The sequence below is a fragment of the Passer domesticus genome, chromosome 12 (assembly GCF_036417665.1).
Source record: "Passer domesticus isolate bPasDom1 chromosome 12, bPasDom1.hap1, whole genome shotgun sequence".
Classification (NCBI taxonomy): Eukaryota; Metazoa; Chordata; class Aves; order Passeriformes; family Passeridae; genus Passer; species Passer domesticus.
In genome coordinates, this window is record NC_087485.1 from 21330316 (window position 1) to 21347426 (window position 17111).

At 50.4% G+C, this 17111-nt stretch overlaps 1 protein-coding gene across 1 annotated transcript; it reads right to left on the reverse strand.

The window, feature by feature from the left end:
* Positions 1 to 2265: 2265 nt before the first annotated feature.
* LOC135279722 (zinc finger protein 551-like) lies at positions 2266 to 17111 on the reverse strand. The gene is made up of 3 exons (XM_064387170.1): positions 16753 to 17111; positions 15872 to 16567; positions 2266 to 2717 (listed from the first exon to the last, which is right to left on the reverse strand). Exons 1-3 carry the CDS (start codon positions 16862 to 16864, stop codon positions 2266 to 2268), a joined length of 1260 nt encoding a protein of 419 aa, XP_064243240.1. The 5' UTR covers positions 16865 to 17111.

Below are 17111 nucleotides of genomic sequence, written 5' to 3' on the forward strand. Positions count from 1 at the left end.
GCCTGCGGCTGGGCACCTTGCCCCCACCACTTCTTCTCCTGGCCGTGGTGCCGGCACAAGACATCAAATTTCAAGCCAGCACAGTCTCTATCACTCTCTCCCGGGGGGGCTGCCCAAACATCCCAGATCTCCTCCACCCTGCACCTTGCAGGGCTCCGGCCTCCCTCCCCACAGGCCGCATGGCCTCCCCTGCCCCACCCAGACACAGCTGGGCAGGGGAGAGGTCAGATCAACTCACCGCTGGAGTCAAAAGAGAGAGTCCCTCTGGGAATCCTCTGCTTTTAACCCCTGTGTGTTCTCAGAGGTGTATCCAGGTCCCCAGTGGCCACACCTGGTGGCAATTTTCAAATCTGGCCACTGATTGGTTTGACCACAACTTTCCCAGAAACTCACTTCTTGGTAAAACCACAACAAAATGTTAATTCCACCTCATTAATTCTTTACACAGAAATGCTTGAAAAGTCTGGGGCTGGAATTGGAACCAGCTGCTCCATGGCTGTTCTCACAAAAAGAGTTTAGAAAGCCTGGAGATTCGTGGGGATGTTTGAGTGTGGATATGACAGTCCGGTCAAGAGACAGAGAAAGCAAGATAAGCTTTCCCATGAATTGGTCTGGGAACTCGGAGCTGGAGAGAAAGAATTGTAATTATCCACAGGTGGTGTTTGGAATAGGTTGTTTTTTTCCATAAAGTTGTTCAATGGAAGGTGTTTTCTTCATTAGCCAGTCATGTGAAATGTGTTGATTAAATGACCAATGAGGTCCACTAGTAGCAAACCAAAGTATAAAAGAAGAGGATTGAATAAATGGGTGGCTTTTAGCTCTCAGCCTTCCGACCTCAGTCTGTGTCATCTCTGACTCCACAGAGACATTTGGGGATCTGTGGGGGCTATTTGGGATCCTTTCTGCACCTCGAGACCAAACAGGAGCTTCTAAAATAAACTTTGCCTGAAGCTCCTGCTGTACCTATGACAGGAAACCCTAGGAGTGTCTGTCACACCCCGGCTCTTTGGCAGCCTGGGGACTCCTGGGATGTCACCATGGAGCCCCCATGAGTGCCTGTGACAGATCGGTGCCTTTGCAGCCCAAGGTGCCCTGGGATGTCACCATGGAATGGCTGTGACTGCCTCTGACCACAGAGGCTCTTTACCATCCCCAGAAACCCGTGGGAGGTGTCCATGGAGCCCCTGTCTCTGCCTGTGACATTCCAGCTCTTGAACAGCCTGGAGACTTTTGGAAAGTCCCCATGGAACCCTTCTGAGAGCCTGTGACAAATCTGATCCTTAACAGGCAACCATCACCAGCCCCCTGTTGCTATGGGTCATGGGATCCCAGATCCACAGAACTGGCTGAGCTGGGAGGGACCCATCAGGATCCTGGAGTCCAACTGCTGGCCCTGCACAGGACACCCCAACAATGCCAGCCTGGGCCTGGCAGTGCTGCCCAAACGCTGCTGGAGCTCAGAGAGCCCTGGAGCTGGGAGCCTTCCCTGGGGAGCCTGGGCAGTGCCCCAGCAGCCTCTAGGGAAAAACCTTTTCCTGAGATCCAACCTGAGCCTGCCCCGACTCATCTGCAGCCGTTCCCTCCAGTGCTGTCCCTGGGCACCAGAGGGAAGAGGTTCCCACAGCCCCAGCCAGGGACCCGCTCCCAAGGCTGTTGCCATGGCCAGCAGGGCTGGGACCAGCTGGGATGCTCAGTTTCCAAGGGCTGGGGTTTAGGAATGGGATTCCTCAGATTCCTGCTCCGGCTAAAACAATGCTGCTGCTCGCTGCCCTTCTGCCTCCCATGGAAAGCACAAAAGGAATAGATCCTGGCCTGGGATAAGAACAATTTATTGGGAACAGCAACAAGATAAAGAACAAACAAGAACAGAAAAAATACTGCTAACAAAAGGGAAAAGAAAAACTATTTACAGGGAAAACCAAAACACAACTCACTGGGTCATCCTGGCCACATATTTCCTCCTGCCTGCAAAGGACACCCTTCTCCTCAGGGAGAGAGAAAGAGACCCTTTCCTGCCCCGGCAATGACCTGAGGAGGGAGTGGATATAATGACACGGCCCTGGCCAGAACCTCATGTTCATCGATCCCATATCATGTCATTGGCAGGGGCAGGAGAAGGGATAGGTGTCTTCCCAGCATGGATGACAGGTCTCTTCCCAACGTGGGTCCTCCAATTGGGTATGAAGCTGGAGCCAGGCACAAAGCTCTCCTTGTAGTTGGGGCATTTGCAGGGCTTCTCTTAACGATGCCTCCGTTGGTGTCTCGTCAAGTGCGAGCTCTGGGTGAAGCTCTTCCCACACTGGGGCACTCATAGGGCCTCTCCACAGTGTGGATACGCTGGTGCCTGACGAGGTGGGAGTTGCGGTTGAAGCCCTTCCCGCAGTCGGGGCAGCGGAAGGGCCTCTCATCCGTGTGAATCCGCTCATGCAGGAGGAGATTGGAGCTGGTGTGAAACCTCTTCTGACACTGGGGACACTCATAGGGCCTCTCCTCAGTGTGGATGCGTTGGTGCTTCACGAGTTCTGAGCTGTAGCTGAAGCCCTTCCCACATTCCCCACACTCGTAGGCCCATTCCCCGGTGTCGATCATCTGGTGGCGGATCAGGGTGCTGCTCTGCCTGAAGCTCTTCCCACACTCCAAGCACTTGTGTGGCTTCTCCCCATCATGAAGCTGCTCATGGACCACCAGCTCTGATCCCTGGCTGAAGCTCTGTCCACCTTCCTGGCACCCGGTGGGTCTTTCCTCCTCAGAGCACCCTGGGCTGAGTTTGCAGACCCTCATCCTGTGGGATCTCTTGGGCTTTACCTCCCTGTTCGATTCCTGTGCCATGGAGTCCTTCAAAACTGCTTCTTCCATGAGGTTCTGCTGTGAAGATTTGTTCTCTCTGGTCTCCGTCCTCAGCTTCTTGTCTGGGGGACGAAGGACAAGGAGTGGATGGGCTTTGCCTCCATGCCAGAGAGAAAGGGAACGAGATACCTCCAGTGCATCCCCAGCAGGATGGCCAAGGCAGAGGGGTTGTCCTGCAGCCTTGGGCCATGCTGAGCTGGGAGATGGAGCAGGAGAGAGAGAGAAAGAGGCACTGACTTCCTCCTCACCTACCTGGTGGTCCTGGGACATCTTCCACTTCCTCGCAGCCTTCTCCTCCATCTGGCAGTGGTTTTGAGATGGGAAATTCTGGTTAGGGAGGAAAACAAGAGATGAGTGCATTGAGTTTTGTACAGGTTTGAGGGCAAACCAGGAGAAGAGTCTAAGCCAGAATTACAATTTAATAAGAAAATTAAGATCAAGGCAATGATACAGAAACACTGCCTTGAACTGACAGAGTCAGGATATAACCTGCCACCCTGTTGCTCAGGGTGCTGGTAGCAGTCCCATTAAATGGTGGCTGCAGTCCTGTTGCAGTGATGATCGTGATTCTGTCAAAGCAGTGATCCTGGAGAAGGGTCTGGTCTTCCTCTGAAGGTCCAGTGGTTGTGATGGAGCTCTTGTCCTCTGGCAATCCAGTAGCCAAGGTGCTCCTGGTGTTGCAAGCCTCAGCTTATATCCAGGTAGGAATGCTTGGCTCCTCCCCCTGGGCGGAGCATCCCACAATGGGATTATGTTATTTTACCAGTCCTGCAGGGACACTCAATGGCCCATTCACAGAAGATAGCCCCTGGAGGGCGTTATCAGGGCTGAGTCCTGGAAGAGATAAAGAACACTACCCTGCCTGTTTATAACAGTTTGTGAAGATGGTGATGGAAAACATGCATTTGGTTACATCTTGCACTGCAACCTGAAACAGTGGGGTAATCCCTGCTCGGGGGGTGAACACCACCCCCCCTACCCAAACTGGCTCAGGTGTAAAACCCTCACCCTGAGAAGGTCACACACACAGGGGACAATGTCACACTTGCCCCACCCCAGGGGAGGTCTCTGTCCCTGTCACTCTCTTGCCCTCCCCCCTTTTTTCTCTTTTATTCCATCTCTCTCTACCTCACATTTACTGTTCAATAAAATCCACTGTGCATTTGGTCTCGTTAGCACCTTAATTGGGGCAGAGGCATCTCTAACAATTTTCTTAACCAGATTGTGTATAATATTTTGACACAGTGCGTTTAGGCAGTGTTGTCTGACCCAAGTGCCTTTGTCAGAAGCATGGTTCCCTCCTCTGTGGGAGGAGGGCTGTTTCTTTCCAGAGGAACTCTTGGAAACTTGGATGCAAATTCCTCTGAGCGACTTGTGGGAGAACTGATGAGGAAAATGGCTGTTGTGGGTGACCAGTGTAAAGAAAATATTTTGTTATTCCTTGGAAAGTTTGTTCAAATCACTGGAGAAAAGGGAAGGAATGTTACCAGTGTGACTGACAAAGGTTCATTCACCCCAAGGTGAGGAACACAAGGCTGCTAAAGTGCCACAGGAAGCCCAGCTCAAGGAGCTACGTTCCTGAATAAATGCCAAATTCACAGGCTCAGGGGCTTTGCCAAATGTGAGAATCATTATTCTCTTCATCCCTGTCACATTTGTGATAGTTACACAAAGCTTTCTCTTGCTTTTAATAATCTGTACTGGGCCAAATTTCCACTTTTCTTTTATGGGAACCTGCCAGCAGCTGAGCTGGAACTGTGCAGGAACCAATGAAACTTGGAATTTTCACACAATTGCTTCTATTGTCAGTTTATTAATGCTTGGGATTGGTTTGCGTTTTCATCACATGCCACTTGTGGGAAAATCAAATATTCATCAAAGTGGTTTATGCAGAGTTAAGTTTGATTTCTGCCAAGTTTATTTTGTCCAGTGCCCAGGGGGTGCTCAAGGGGGCTCTGTTCTTGCCTCTCACCCTGGGCGATGCTTGGGAGGGGCTTGTGGGGGCTGTTCCTGTCCCTGTCACCCCAGGCCATTCCTCAGGGGGTCTCCATCATTCTCACTCCAGGGAATGCCTGGAGGGTCTCCCTCCCCCTCACCCTGTGCCAGGGGGTGCTCAGGGCAGTCTCTGTTCCTCTCAGCCCAGGGGATACTCGGGGATCTCTGTCCCGCTCAGCCCTGATGTGACCCTGTCCAAACATCATCGGGGTCAGAGGGACAAAGACACTCCCAAACCCCCAGAAGGGCTGAACCTGGGATCATGCTCATACCCTCTTCATCTGTTTAGCCCAGAAATGAGTTCTGCACCTTTAAGGCAGCTTCTGAGAGCGAAGGGAGGCAGGAAGTGAGCAGGTTTTTTTTAGAAACTGCACTCCTCTATATTCCGGCTGCTGGACAGACAGATTGCAGGACAGGGCTCTCCTTTGGTTTTAGTTAGTTTTTAGCTCTCTGAGGCAGATAAGTGCCCTGGACTGTGGTTTTTCTTTTACTTTAGAGCTGTTTAAACCTGCTCTCAACATCCAGAAGAGCCCTGGCAGCTCCACCTGTGGCCCACTGGCCCGAGCCTGGTCCACGGCATTTCCAGTGCTGGAGAAACTGATAGGAGACTGATAAGAGACTGAGTGAGCAGAGCTACAGCCCACAGAGGGACTTTCTGATTTTGTCATCTCTTTTGGAGCAGCAAGAGGTTTTATTGTTTAATATTCGTCATTTGCTGTGCTCATGAATACTTTGTCTGTTAAATAATCAGGTTTTTCCACTTTTCTCCAAGGAAATCTTTTCCCAAACTGATTGGGGGAGAGGCTGCTTGAATTTGCTTTCTAGAGGAAACCCCTTTTGGAGGTTTTCTCCCAAATTTGCCCTAAACCAGGACAGGGCGGTGGGGAGAGGAGAGAGCCCCAAATGACTGGATTGGGGGGAGGCTGGAGAGAGGGACCCTGGGACCCCAAAACCCCCCAGCATCCCTAAACAGGACCCTGGAGAGGGGGGATACCCAGGTGCTCTGGGATCCTTGGCAGCCATGAGAGAGGGGATCACCAGAACCCCAGAGGGATGAGACTGGAAGTGGGACACTCCTGGTGGCTTTTTTTTTTTTAATTCACTTCTGCTTTTTGAAGGTTTTTATGGACACCAGGTGACTTCTAGAGATGGACTTGGGCAGAGGACCTTCAGACTCACAGTGCTCATCCCCTTTTTTTCCCCCAAAGCAGGATTTCCCATTACCAAAACTTGGCCCAATGGAGGAGAAGACTGCAAGGAAGCAAAAGATGCCCTGGGAAACTCAGGCAGGTGAGGAGGAAGTCAGTGCCCCCTTCCCCCTCTCTCCTGCTCCATCTCCCAGTCCAGCATGGCCCCTGGCTGCAGGACAACCCCACTGCCAATGCCATCCTGCTGGGGATGCACTGGGGAGATCTCCTGCCCCTTCCCTCTGGCACGGAGGCACATTCACAGGCTCTGGGGCAGGAGGGGGAACCGCGGGCGCTTTGGGGTGTGTGGCTCGGCTGCTCCCGGCGCGGTTCCCCCGAGCCCCCGGCGCGGCTCCGCCAGCCTCCCCACCACGGCACTGGCCGGAGGTTCTTTAACAGAAATGCTGGTAAATTGACCATCTGAAATGACGCTAAATACAATTTCAAGAAGCTGCTGGTTTTTCCGGGCAATTTGCCGAATTCCACATTGTTGTTTCTTTCAGTAAAACTTCACTTTTAAAGATCTTAGTAAATTTATGCTTGCATAAAATTTGTGGCTACCATAGGCTTCTCTCAAAACTAAATTACATGAAATCATGACACACTCATTACATCCTTTTAATCCCTCCAGTAAATCTATCATGCTGTTATTTCAATCCCAGATTGTTCAACTTTTCAGTGCCTTTTTTCCATTAATAGCATCAGAATAAGTTAAATTTTGTTATATGTATAACTTTTAAGGATATTAATTTTTGATTCTGTAATGTTTAATTTAATCCAAATTCCGGGTTGATAACACTAAGCAAAGTTAAGCTTCATTATTGTCAGATTTGAGCAATGTTAAATTCCAAAATTTGAAATCCTGTTGTTCTGGATTGAGAGATAATGTGTGTATTGTATTTGCCATCTGTCAGAGGTAGGGCAGTTATTTTCTGTTAATTGGGCAGTTTTCTTTATCTCTTCAACAAATCAATCCTCCCTCTAGGGAGATATCTTTTGTTAATGGGCCATTGAGTGTAACTGCAGGACTGATAAAAATTACACCATCCCACTGTGAGGTGCTCTGCCCAGAGGGAGGAGCCACGCATTCCAGACATGGTAAGGCTGGGGGTGAGGAGCAGCTTGGCCAAACAGGGTCAGCCCTCAAGGGGCTCATTCTCCTACATAGCCAGACCTCCCAAGGAGACATTCAGCATCAAGTTCTGCTGGGGAATGCTTCTATCAGCTCTTCTCTGAACTGGAACATAAAAAATACTGCACTGAGTCAACAAAAATGGTCATGAGTTGCACTTTGAAATCTTTCATCCTTAAAGGAACTCTACACTGACTCCAATCAGCTGCACAAGCACTGGACAATTGGAAGAAAATTGAAGGAGGAGAAAGAACCCCTGAGGACTTTCTGTAGTTTAATGATCCCCATGTTGGATTTGTGGCTGAGTCCAGGACCCTCAGGCACTGAGAGAAGGATGAAGAAGCTGCTCAAGAAATCAGCAGCAAAACTCCAAGTGCCTTGGAGCATGGTTGGGCCCCAGTGAGGGCAGGGAGTGCCAAAGGCTCCCCAGGGACTGGTGAGAGCAGATCCTTGAGGCCAGGAGTGCAGGGAGCCCAAGGCTCTGGGCAGGGAACTGCAATGCTGAGCAAGGCCTGGGCTGGCTGGGGGAAGCAGAAAGGCCAAGCCCTGAGCCCAGCCTGGGCCAGCAGGGCCTGTCCCTCACGGGTGGCTCGGGGCTCTCTGTGGGGCAGGGGGATGTGAGGGGCAGCAAGGACAAATGTCATAAACCTGTGTGACACTCCAGATCCTCAAGGAACCAAGGGGCCAGTGGGACACTGTGGGAAGTTGTGGAACCAAGGGGATCATTGTGGCACTGTTGGGGCCCATGGAACCAAGGGGCCAGTGTGACACTGAGGGGCCTCATGGAAACAAGAGGCCATTGTGAGCCTGCAGGGCTGGAACACCCCAGAACACTGAAATGCTGGGGGGGACCAAAGGCTCCTTTCCTTGAGTTTGGTACACAGGAGAAACAGCAACCAGATATTCTCAACATGGCCAGATGCAAAGAATATTCTTGGTAGGATAGGACCCACAAGGTTCATCAAGTCCAGCTCTGAAGTGATTGGCCCACACAAGGATTGAACCCACTACCTCATCCAGCCTCTGACAGCGACCACAGTGACACTACGGAACCTCATAGAGCCATGGGTCACTTGTGACAATGTGGGTCCAAGGACACCATGGTGACACTACAGAACCTCATGGTACCATGGGTGAGTTGTGCCAATGGAGATCCAAGGAAACCATGGTGGGACTGGGGAACTTGATAGAATCAAGGAGACCATTGTGCAATTCAGGGGCCCTGTGGAAGCAAGGGTCAATGATCAAACTGTGGGGCCCATAGGAACAAGGAGCCATTGTGACACAGAAGGGCCACATGGAGCCAAGGGACCACTGTGACTCTGCTGGGGCTCATTAAACCAAGAAGCCATTGCGACATTGCAAGACCTCATGGAATCCATGAGAACATTGTGACATTGAGGAGACTCATGAAATCAAGGGAACATAGAACAAGTCTGCCTGGTTTAGCCTCCTGGGGGCTGTCTGACAGGTCCCACTGAATTTGGCATGTCAAGGGCCACTTCCCATCTGACTGTGAAGCACTAGGGCTCTGTGCTTTCATTCCTATGGAAAAGAAATGTTTTTCTTGTCTAGGTGGCCATGGCCAAAATTGGAATTCTGCCTCTAAAATTCCCTATATCCCATGCTTACTCCCAGACCAAATCTGCCAATACAGTCAAGTCTGGCTAGCCTTGGCCTCTGGTGACTGCCTCTCATCTGCCACTGCACCACTGGGGCTCAGTTGTTTCCTTCCTGTGGAGACCTCTGCGACACTGTGGGGCGTTGTGGAGCCAAAGGGCATTGTTACACTGTGGGAACTTGTGGAACCAAAGGGATCATTGTGACATGTGGCCACATGAGTCCAAAAGCTCTCATTGAGGGCTGCCCCAGGCTAGCTCTTTGGCACACGAGCCACAGCGAGGGGGGGCGCTCTCCTCACTTCCGCTTGCAAGGAGAGAGCCTTACGCACTAATGCCTTAAAGGAGTCTGGGCCAATGCCGACGGGAGTGAAGAAAGCGGGCTTCGACTTCTGGTGATACAGGGTCTATTGGGAGGAGCAGGGAGATGAAAAGTCTAGGAGGTCTAGAAACTGAAGACAGTGGGAAAGGGCTTACAGAAACTTACAAAGGGGGGTGGCAACAGGGGTGGAGTCGGCCCTCCAACCAAGAGAGGAGCAGGAAGGAGTGGAAAAGGAAAGAAGGACACTGCTGTGGGACCAATGGAGAGCGACTAGGGGAGCAGCCCCACCCCCTAAACCAATCACTTGATACCCAGAAGAGAAGCTTCTAGATGGAGAGGATGGGTCGCCAAGTGATGGACAGGGCACCAGGCTCAGTCAAAACAAAAGATGCATTTGTAACTGGGGCAACAGGGGAGGAGACAGAGAGACTGACAAGGATTGCGGGGGAGGAGGCAACCTGGGTAGAACCATTGTATAACTAAAGGGATGAGTGGAACAAACCAACTTACAATATACAACTTAGCATAAGTAAAAACCCAAAAAAACTACAACACAACAGCTCTCCCTTTTTTGTTTAAAATTAATCACAAGAGGAGAAAACAAGTCCTTAAAATGAAGTAAATTCAATTTGATTGTTAAATTCCAAGTAAATGTCCCCAAACCAAGGTTGAGCTAGTGGGGCAGAAGCCCACCAGCCCTCCTCAGGAGCCAGATGGTCTTCGGTGGAGTCTTGATCTTCTTCCTCCGGGTCTGATGTTGGAATTTGCACTCAGTTAATGCTTGGGGAAGATGTCATCTTTGTCAGAAATTTTAGTATTAGCTGCCATATGATGCTGGCAGCAACACAGACAATTAAAATGACTAAACAGAACAAAAGAATGGTTATTAAAACAGAGCCCACCCAGCCTGAAAGGCACCATCTGGAGAAAATGTCCCCCAGCCAGTCTGCACTCTCTTTCTTAATCTGATGCACCATGTCCTTCAGTTGTGCAATTGTATTCCTGACATCCTTGGCCTTAGATGTCAAGTTCAGACAGGAGAGCCCCTCAAACTCTTCACATTGATGGTAATGGAGCAGGAGCAGGAAATCAGTTGCTGCCCTGTTCTGAAGGGTTGCCTGCCTTGTTATTTCTTCATCTGATAGGAGGTCGCTCAGGACTGCTGAGATTAAGTTCACTTGTTAGGTTACCCAGAACTCTAGGTGAGCTAATTCACCTGCAGCTTTTGTCGCAGCCACGCAAGGTAAAAGGACTGTGATTGCAACACCTTTAGGTTTGGACCAATGAACAATTTCCAAATCACACTTAGAATCTAATTCTTGAAGGTTTCTCTGGGAATGGGCTGAATTGTGTGTGACGTTTCTAGATTTCCAATTTGAAATTTGGGTATTGTTGGGTGCAAACAGCGTCAGCCTCCCAAAAGAACAAGGGCCTTCCTATCAGGCGAGAGGGGATGCCTGCCCAAGCTGGGTCTCCACAAATTAAGAAAATTCCCCGGGGAAGGGATAGGGATTTGTGGTCATAAGTCGAAGCCATGGAAATTTGGGAAACGGCGTTGCACCAGTTTCCAGCGGTGTAATCTTGATTGTGTTGAAGGACTGGGAGGTAGGATTTATCAAGGGGGTCTGGGGAAAACAGAAATTGGACACAAACTGAGGCTGGCACAGAGCCGAGCAAGGTAAACTCAAGGGGTTCAGAATCTGAATGATTTAATTTGGGGAGGAGATTTCTCCAGACAAGGTTAGGGTTAATTCCAGGGGAGAGGTAACTTTCTAATGGGCAAGGAGTTTCAGGGAACTGTTGAGAGGGGGAGGAAACTCATCTAGGTTTGAAGGGATCCCCACAAGGCAGGTCGACAAGGGGTCTGCTGCTGAAACGGTGGTCAAACAAAGAAGATACTGGTCAAGGACCTTGGTAAGCACTTTCCAGATGTTAACTTTTGGCTGGGGGATGATCCACATATCAACAGGTGGTATGGTGGACCAGATGAAAACCAGGATGACGGTGATCCAAAGCCAGATGAGGGCCATTAGGTTTGGGTTTACTGGAAAAGAAGCAGAATCAGTGAGTACAATGCAAAAAAAGGGGGTGGTTCTACTCCAGGATAATGAGATCATCTGAAAAAGGTCTCTTCTTCCTCCTCCAACAAACATCTTCTACTTGCACTACCTGACAAGCCAAATGTTTTTTTGGTAGAAATGGCTTGACCCATTTGGAGGGTACCCACTTAGGCCCAGAGGGACTGGATACGCAAGCGTATTCCCTTCCCCAGGTGACAAGCTGGAAGGGGCCCTCCACTTTCCAGCTCTCCGGGTCTCTTACCATGACCCAGGACCTGTCCTTCAGCTCCAGTATAGGGTTTGCGTGGTAACACCGAGTCATGGGTGGATTCAAATTTTCAAAACTGCAGTTTAAGAAGTTTAATCTGAAAAGCGCTTTGGACAACCCGATCTGGGGAGGGTCCACATTCACTGTCTCTCGCTGATGTTCGAACGTTGAGACTCTGCTGAGACCTCTTCCACCATGGTTTGACCTGTCGGGGAATAAGGGATGCCAGCATGTCTTATTCCCCATTGTTGCAGGAAAGCTTTACATTCCTTGGATTTGTGCCCCGGCCCATTATCCATTCGAAATTTCGAGGTCGAGGTACTTCCAAGGTGGCATCCTCTGAATTTTGTCACTTTGCAGCTCGAGCCCTGCAGCAATTAATGAAGATGCTGCCAGTTCAAGTGCATGGCTAAGTATGTTGTTGCTGAGTGCATAAATTTGAATCCCCAATGATTACATACCTGCAACGGATCCAGTGCCAAGTACCTGGGGTCTTGGGTGAAACCGTTACTGCGTGGAAATTAGAGTTTCGGAGATGGATGGGCTTTGTCAACTGGAGTCTGAAGGGAGAAAGTTTAGATAATGTCGTCAGAATGGGTTTTTGGTTTAAGTATATAGGTGTTGCAGATGGTGAATCTTTAAAAGTCATGTCCGGTGAAACATTGGAAATCACATCAGGTAAAGTCATGTCAGTTATGTCAGCAACAAGTGGGATGTGTCTGAAGGGGTGTCCTCCCCTGCCCTCCTCACAGGATGCTTAATTGTTCTGCCTTAATTTTGTTGTCGCAAAGGGAGGGGCTGCACTTAGAAATTTTTTTTTTGACCCCTCCTCAGAAAGCGACTGGCTCTATCTAAATTAAAGAAATTGCTGCTGCAGTGGGCAAGCCAGGGCCCAGTGGCATGGCTTAACACAGAGATGACACAGGCAATCCTCGGGCGGTGGCGGGCCAGCAGGTCTTGGCATGGTTTGCATGCCTGGAGCCAAAGTAGGATAAACATCAATGGGAGGTTTGGCAAAAGCAACTTTGAGAGCAGTTCTTGGTATGTGATCTTTTTGAGTAGGTTCCTCCGGAAGCACAGAAAACTTTTTTGCACAAACTTCAAGCATGAGTTGCAAGGTGGGTGGGACGTTCTAATGGGAGGCTGAGAATGGCCACCTTACACCTGGGATTGGTGTTAGCTGATGCCATCTCACATAAAATCTCTTGACAAGCCTCCTCACCCCAAACCTGCAACTCCACTGCCTTCCAGAGGCATTCTACAAAGGCTGTAAAAGGCTCAGATGGAGATTGAAAAATTTTAGAGTATGTTAACAAGGGAGCCTCAACTTGCAAAGCGAGGAATGCCTTTTCAGCCAACTACATGGCTTCTTTTAAAGCCTCTCGAGGTAGTACTTCAGCTTGAACCTGCCCTTGTGCCCAGTTTGTCAGGCCACAAAGATGATCAATAGAGATGGGCTCTCCTTTCAAGTCTGCACTAGTCTGGGGATTCTCCCACAGAGTCGGGAGGATTTCCCGAGCTGCCTTTTTCCATACTCCCTCCAACAAGGTGTACTTGGTGGGATTGAGGAGGGAGGAAAACAAATGTTTGAGATTGGCCGGGGTACCTCTGACTCTGTGAGAGTGGCCCTTAAGATTCCCCAGAAATGTTCACTATCTCTACCAAAATCTTTTTGGGCCTTGCAAAGTTCTTTAATTATGTGGTGTGGAAAGTGGGGTCCATTGGGCTCATGTCCTCCCCTCCCTCTCCGGATGGTATGAGACTCGAGCCGCTGATATTGTGGGCATTGGCTCCAGTTTCCGGTGTCCCACCTCTTGCCCCCCACAAGCCAAAGCATGGGAACCAGAAAGAGGAGGGGGAGGGGAGGAGCTAAGGGACTAGGCGGGGAGACCTGATGTTCCAGTCTCCACCTCAGGGACGTAACATGGAGCAGGGATTTCTGAGGAGGGACTGGCAGAGGGACAAGGGAAGGGGCAGGGGAATGGGAGGAGTCTAAATAAGAAAGGGGTTGTTCGACATGCAAAAGGGTTTATAGAAAGAGGAGACTGGGTTGGTGGGAAAAGCCACAAGACTTCCACCATACTGGGCTTCATAGAAGCCATTTTGTGAGGGATAAGGATCTGGGAGATTAAAGCGAACTCGGGATGGAGATTTGCAAACTGGAAGAGGCTCAGAAGGGGAAGGTCCCAAGAAGTTTGGCCAGGACTTCTCGGGCGGCAGGGGCAAGAACCTTGGAGAGAGCTGGCGAGATGGGGACCCTGATTTGTGACAACTGTGGAAGCTCCCTTCAAGATTCCACCTTTTGGGCCCACGGATGAGGGAAGAGGGGTAGGACAGAGAGAACCGCATGAACTGGGGATTGAAGTGTTAACTGATGGTTGTTTTCTCCATTCCCGCCTTGAATTTAAAATGGCTCTAACTTGACGGACACAAAGATCTTAGAAAAGGAGGAGTCCCCTGACCGTCCTAATTCTGCCAACTTTGCAATGACTACATCCCAAAAATTGACCTCATACAATTGATCAGTGGTAACCTCCAGGAAGTGAGAAAACAACCAAACAATTAACTTTCTTAATTCCCATTTTTTTAACATGAACATCGCCACCCGCAAGGATTCCCACAACTTGGATAAACGCTGTTTTCTGGATCCCAGAAAGCCTCACACCCATGGCTTATGATGTTAAGAGAGGGAACCAACACCCACCACCCTTGGGAAAAATGAAAAGGAAAAGGCAGAAAGATCCACACCTGCCCCTATCGAAAAAGACAGTGGCTGTGCAGCACAGAAAAGAGGCAAAGGTGCTAAGTTAAAAAGACCTGGCTCAAAGTAAACGAAAGGAGCTCAGGACGCCCCAACCCTTCATCAATTGAAAGGATCTGGGGTAGAGAGACAGGGGAACAAGAAGAAGGTGAGAAGGGGAGAGGAGACCACTTACAGTTGCAGGCGCAGAATTCAACGTCGTTTTGACTCGGGCCCCCTCTCAGTAAAAATGCGGTGTTAGGTGAACAAAAGACCAAATGTGGGGGTTCCTGTCAGGGGAAGACTCCTCGGGTGCAGGAGCTGCCTCCCCGAGCCTCCGGGAGCGCCACCCACCAGAGATGGGTCTGCTCCTACTGGAGGAAGTTTCACAGCCAGGTGGTCTCAAGAGGTCACTCCCACAGCAGGTCCAGATGCAGATCTGCAGGAGCCCAGAGTCCACTTTCCACAGGGTCCAGCGATGAACTCAGGCCTCACATTGGGTGCCAAACTGTGGCCACATGCATCCAAAAGCCCTCCTTGAGGGCTGCCCCAGGCTAGCTTTTTAGCATGTGAGCGACAGCGAGGTGGGGGGCACTCTCCTCGCTTGCAAGGAGAGAGCCTTACGCATGAATGTCTTGAAGGACTATATGCCGATGTTGATGGGAGTGAAGAAAGTGGACTTTGACTTCTGGTGAAACAGGGTTATTGGGAGGAGCAGGGAGATGAAAAGTCCAGGGGTCCAGAAGCTGAAGACAGTGGGAAAAGGGTTTACAGCAACTTCTAAAGGGGGGTGGCAACAGGGGTGGAGCCTGCCCTCCAACCAATAGCAGAGCAGGAGGGGTGGAAAAGGAACAAAGGACACTGCTGTGGGACCAATGGGGAGTGACTAGGGGAAGGGTCCCAGCTGCTGAAACAATCACTTGGTGCCCAGAAGAGAAGCTTCTAGATAGAGAGGATGAGTTGCCAAGTGACAGACAAGTCACCGGGGTGCAACAGAACAAAGGATACAATGTTAACTGGGGTAACAGGGGAGGAGACAGGGAGACTGACAAGGATTGCGGGGGAGGAGACAACCTGGGTAGAAACATTACACAACCACAGGGGCGATTGAAACAAACCAACTTGCAATATACAACTTAACATAACTAAGAACCTGAAAAACACAACACAACAGTAAACAATCTCCATATTGCATTCTACTTTAGCACAACACAGGCACAGCAAGAGAGGTAAGAATTATGTTTTCCTTCTTCTCTGCTTGTCTCACAGCTTTGAACATTCACATGTTCAGAAGGCATGTGAATACCACACTCAGGGGGAGAGAGAGTCCCTTTCCTGCCGCTGGCAATGACCTGAGGTGGAAGTGAATGTGATGACAGGGCCATGGCCAGACCCTCATGTTCTTCAATTCCACACCATGTCATTGGCTGGGGCAGGAAAATTAACAGATGTCTTCCCACCATGGGTCACAGGGCTCTTTCCAATATGGGTCCTCCAATGGGGGAAGAAGCTGGAGCAGTTCATCAAGTTCTTCCTGCAGCTGGGGCACTGGCAGAACATCCCTTATCGGTGACTCCTGGCTGGTCAAGTCAGAGCTCTGGGTGAAGCTCTTCCCACATGTGGGGTACTCATAGGGCCTCTCCGCAGTGTGGATCCGACGGTGCCTGACAAGGTTGAGTTTCTGCTTGAAGCCCTTCCCACAGTCAGAGCAGCAGAAGGGCCTCTCATCTGTGTGAATCTGCACATGCAGGAGGAGATTGGAGCTGGTGGCAAACCTCTTCCCACACGTGGGACACTCGTAGGGCCTCTCCCCAGTGTGTATGAGCTGGTGCCTGACGAGGTGGGAGTTGCGCTTGAAGCCCTTCCCGCAATCAGGGCAGCAGAAGGGCCTCTCATCTGTGTGAATCCGCTGGTGCTGGAGGAGATGGGAGCTGGTGTGAAACCTCTTCTGGCACTCAAGACACTCGTAGGGCCTCTCCCCAGTGTGGATGCGTTGATGCCTGACAAGTTTTGAACTGCAGCTGAAGCCCTTCCCACACTCCCCACACTCGTAGGCCCATTCCCCTGTGTGGATCATCTGGTGGCTGATCAGGGTGCTGCTCTGCCTGAAGCTCTTCCCACACTCCAAGCACTTGTGGGGCTTCGCCCCGTCAGGAAGCTGCTCATGGACCACCAGCTCTGAGCTCTGGCTGAAGCTTTGTCCACCTTCTTGGCACTGGGTGCGTCTTTCCTTTTCAGAGCACCCTGGGCTGGGTTTGGAGTCCCTCCTCCTGAAGGATCTCTGCAGCTTTTCTTCCCCATTGTATTCCTGTGCTGTGGAGCCACTCAAAATGGCCTCTGCTACAAGGTTGTGCCATGGGGCTTTGTCCTCACTGGTCTCCATCCTCTGCTCCTTGTCTGGGGGAGGAAGGACAAGGAGAGGATTGGATTGGCCTCCGTGACAGAGGGAAGGGGAAAGAGATTCCCCCAGTGCATCCCTGGCAGGACAGCATTGCCAATGTTGTTGTCCTGCAGCCAGGGGCCATGCTGGGCTAGGAGGTGGAGCAAAGAAAACGGGAAAGGGGCACTGACTTCCTCCTCACCTGCCTGCATGTCCCAGGGCATCTTCGTCTTCCTCACAACCTCCTCCTCCATCTGGAAAAGGTTTTGGCATGGGAAATTCTGGTTTGGGAGGAAAACAATGGATGAGTACATGGCGTTTTGTACTGCTTTCAAGGCAAACCACAGGGAGAGTCTAAGTCAGAATTACAATTTAAAAAGGAAATTTAGATCAAGATAATGATACAGAAACACTGCCTTAAACCGACAGAGTAAGGATATAACCTGGCACCCTGTTGCTCAGGGTGGTGGGAGCAGTCCCATTAAATGGTGGCTGCAGTCCTGTTGCAGTGATGATTGTGATTGTCAAAGCAGTGATCCTGTAGAAGGGTCTGGTCTTCCT

Bases quoted from the DNA above. Each gene is read 5' to 3' on its own strand.
- LOC135279722 (XM_064387170.1), bottom strand. From the start codon at position 16,864: ATGTACTCATCCATTGTTTTCCTCCCAAACCAGAATTTCCCATGCCAA. The intron at 16,568-16,752 runs GTGAGGAGGAAG...TTCCTCCCCCAG, and splicing joins GCCCTGGGACATGCAGGCAG to ACAAGGAGCAGAGGATGGAG. The intron at 2,718-15,871 runs GTGGGAAGGGCT...GGTGCCAGGAAG, and splicing joins GCCCTTCTGCTGCTCTGACT to GTGGACAGAGCTTCAGCCAG.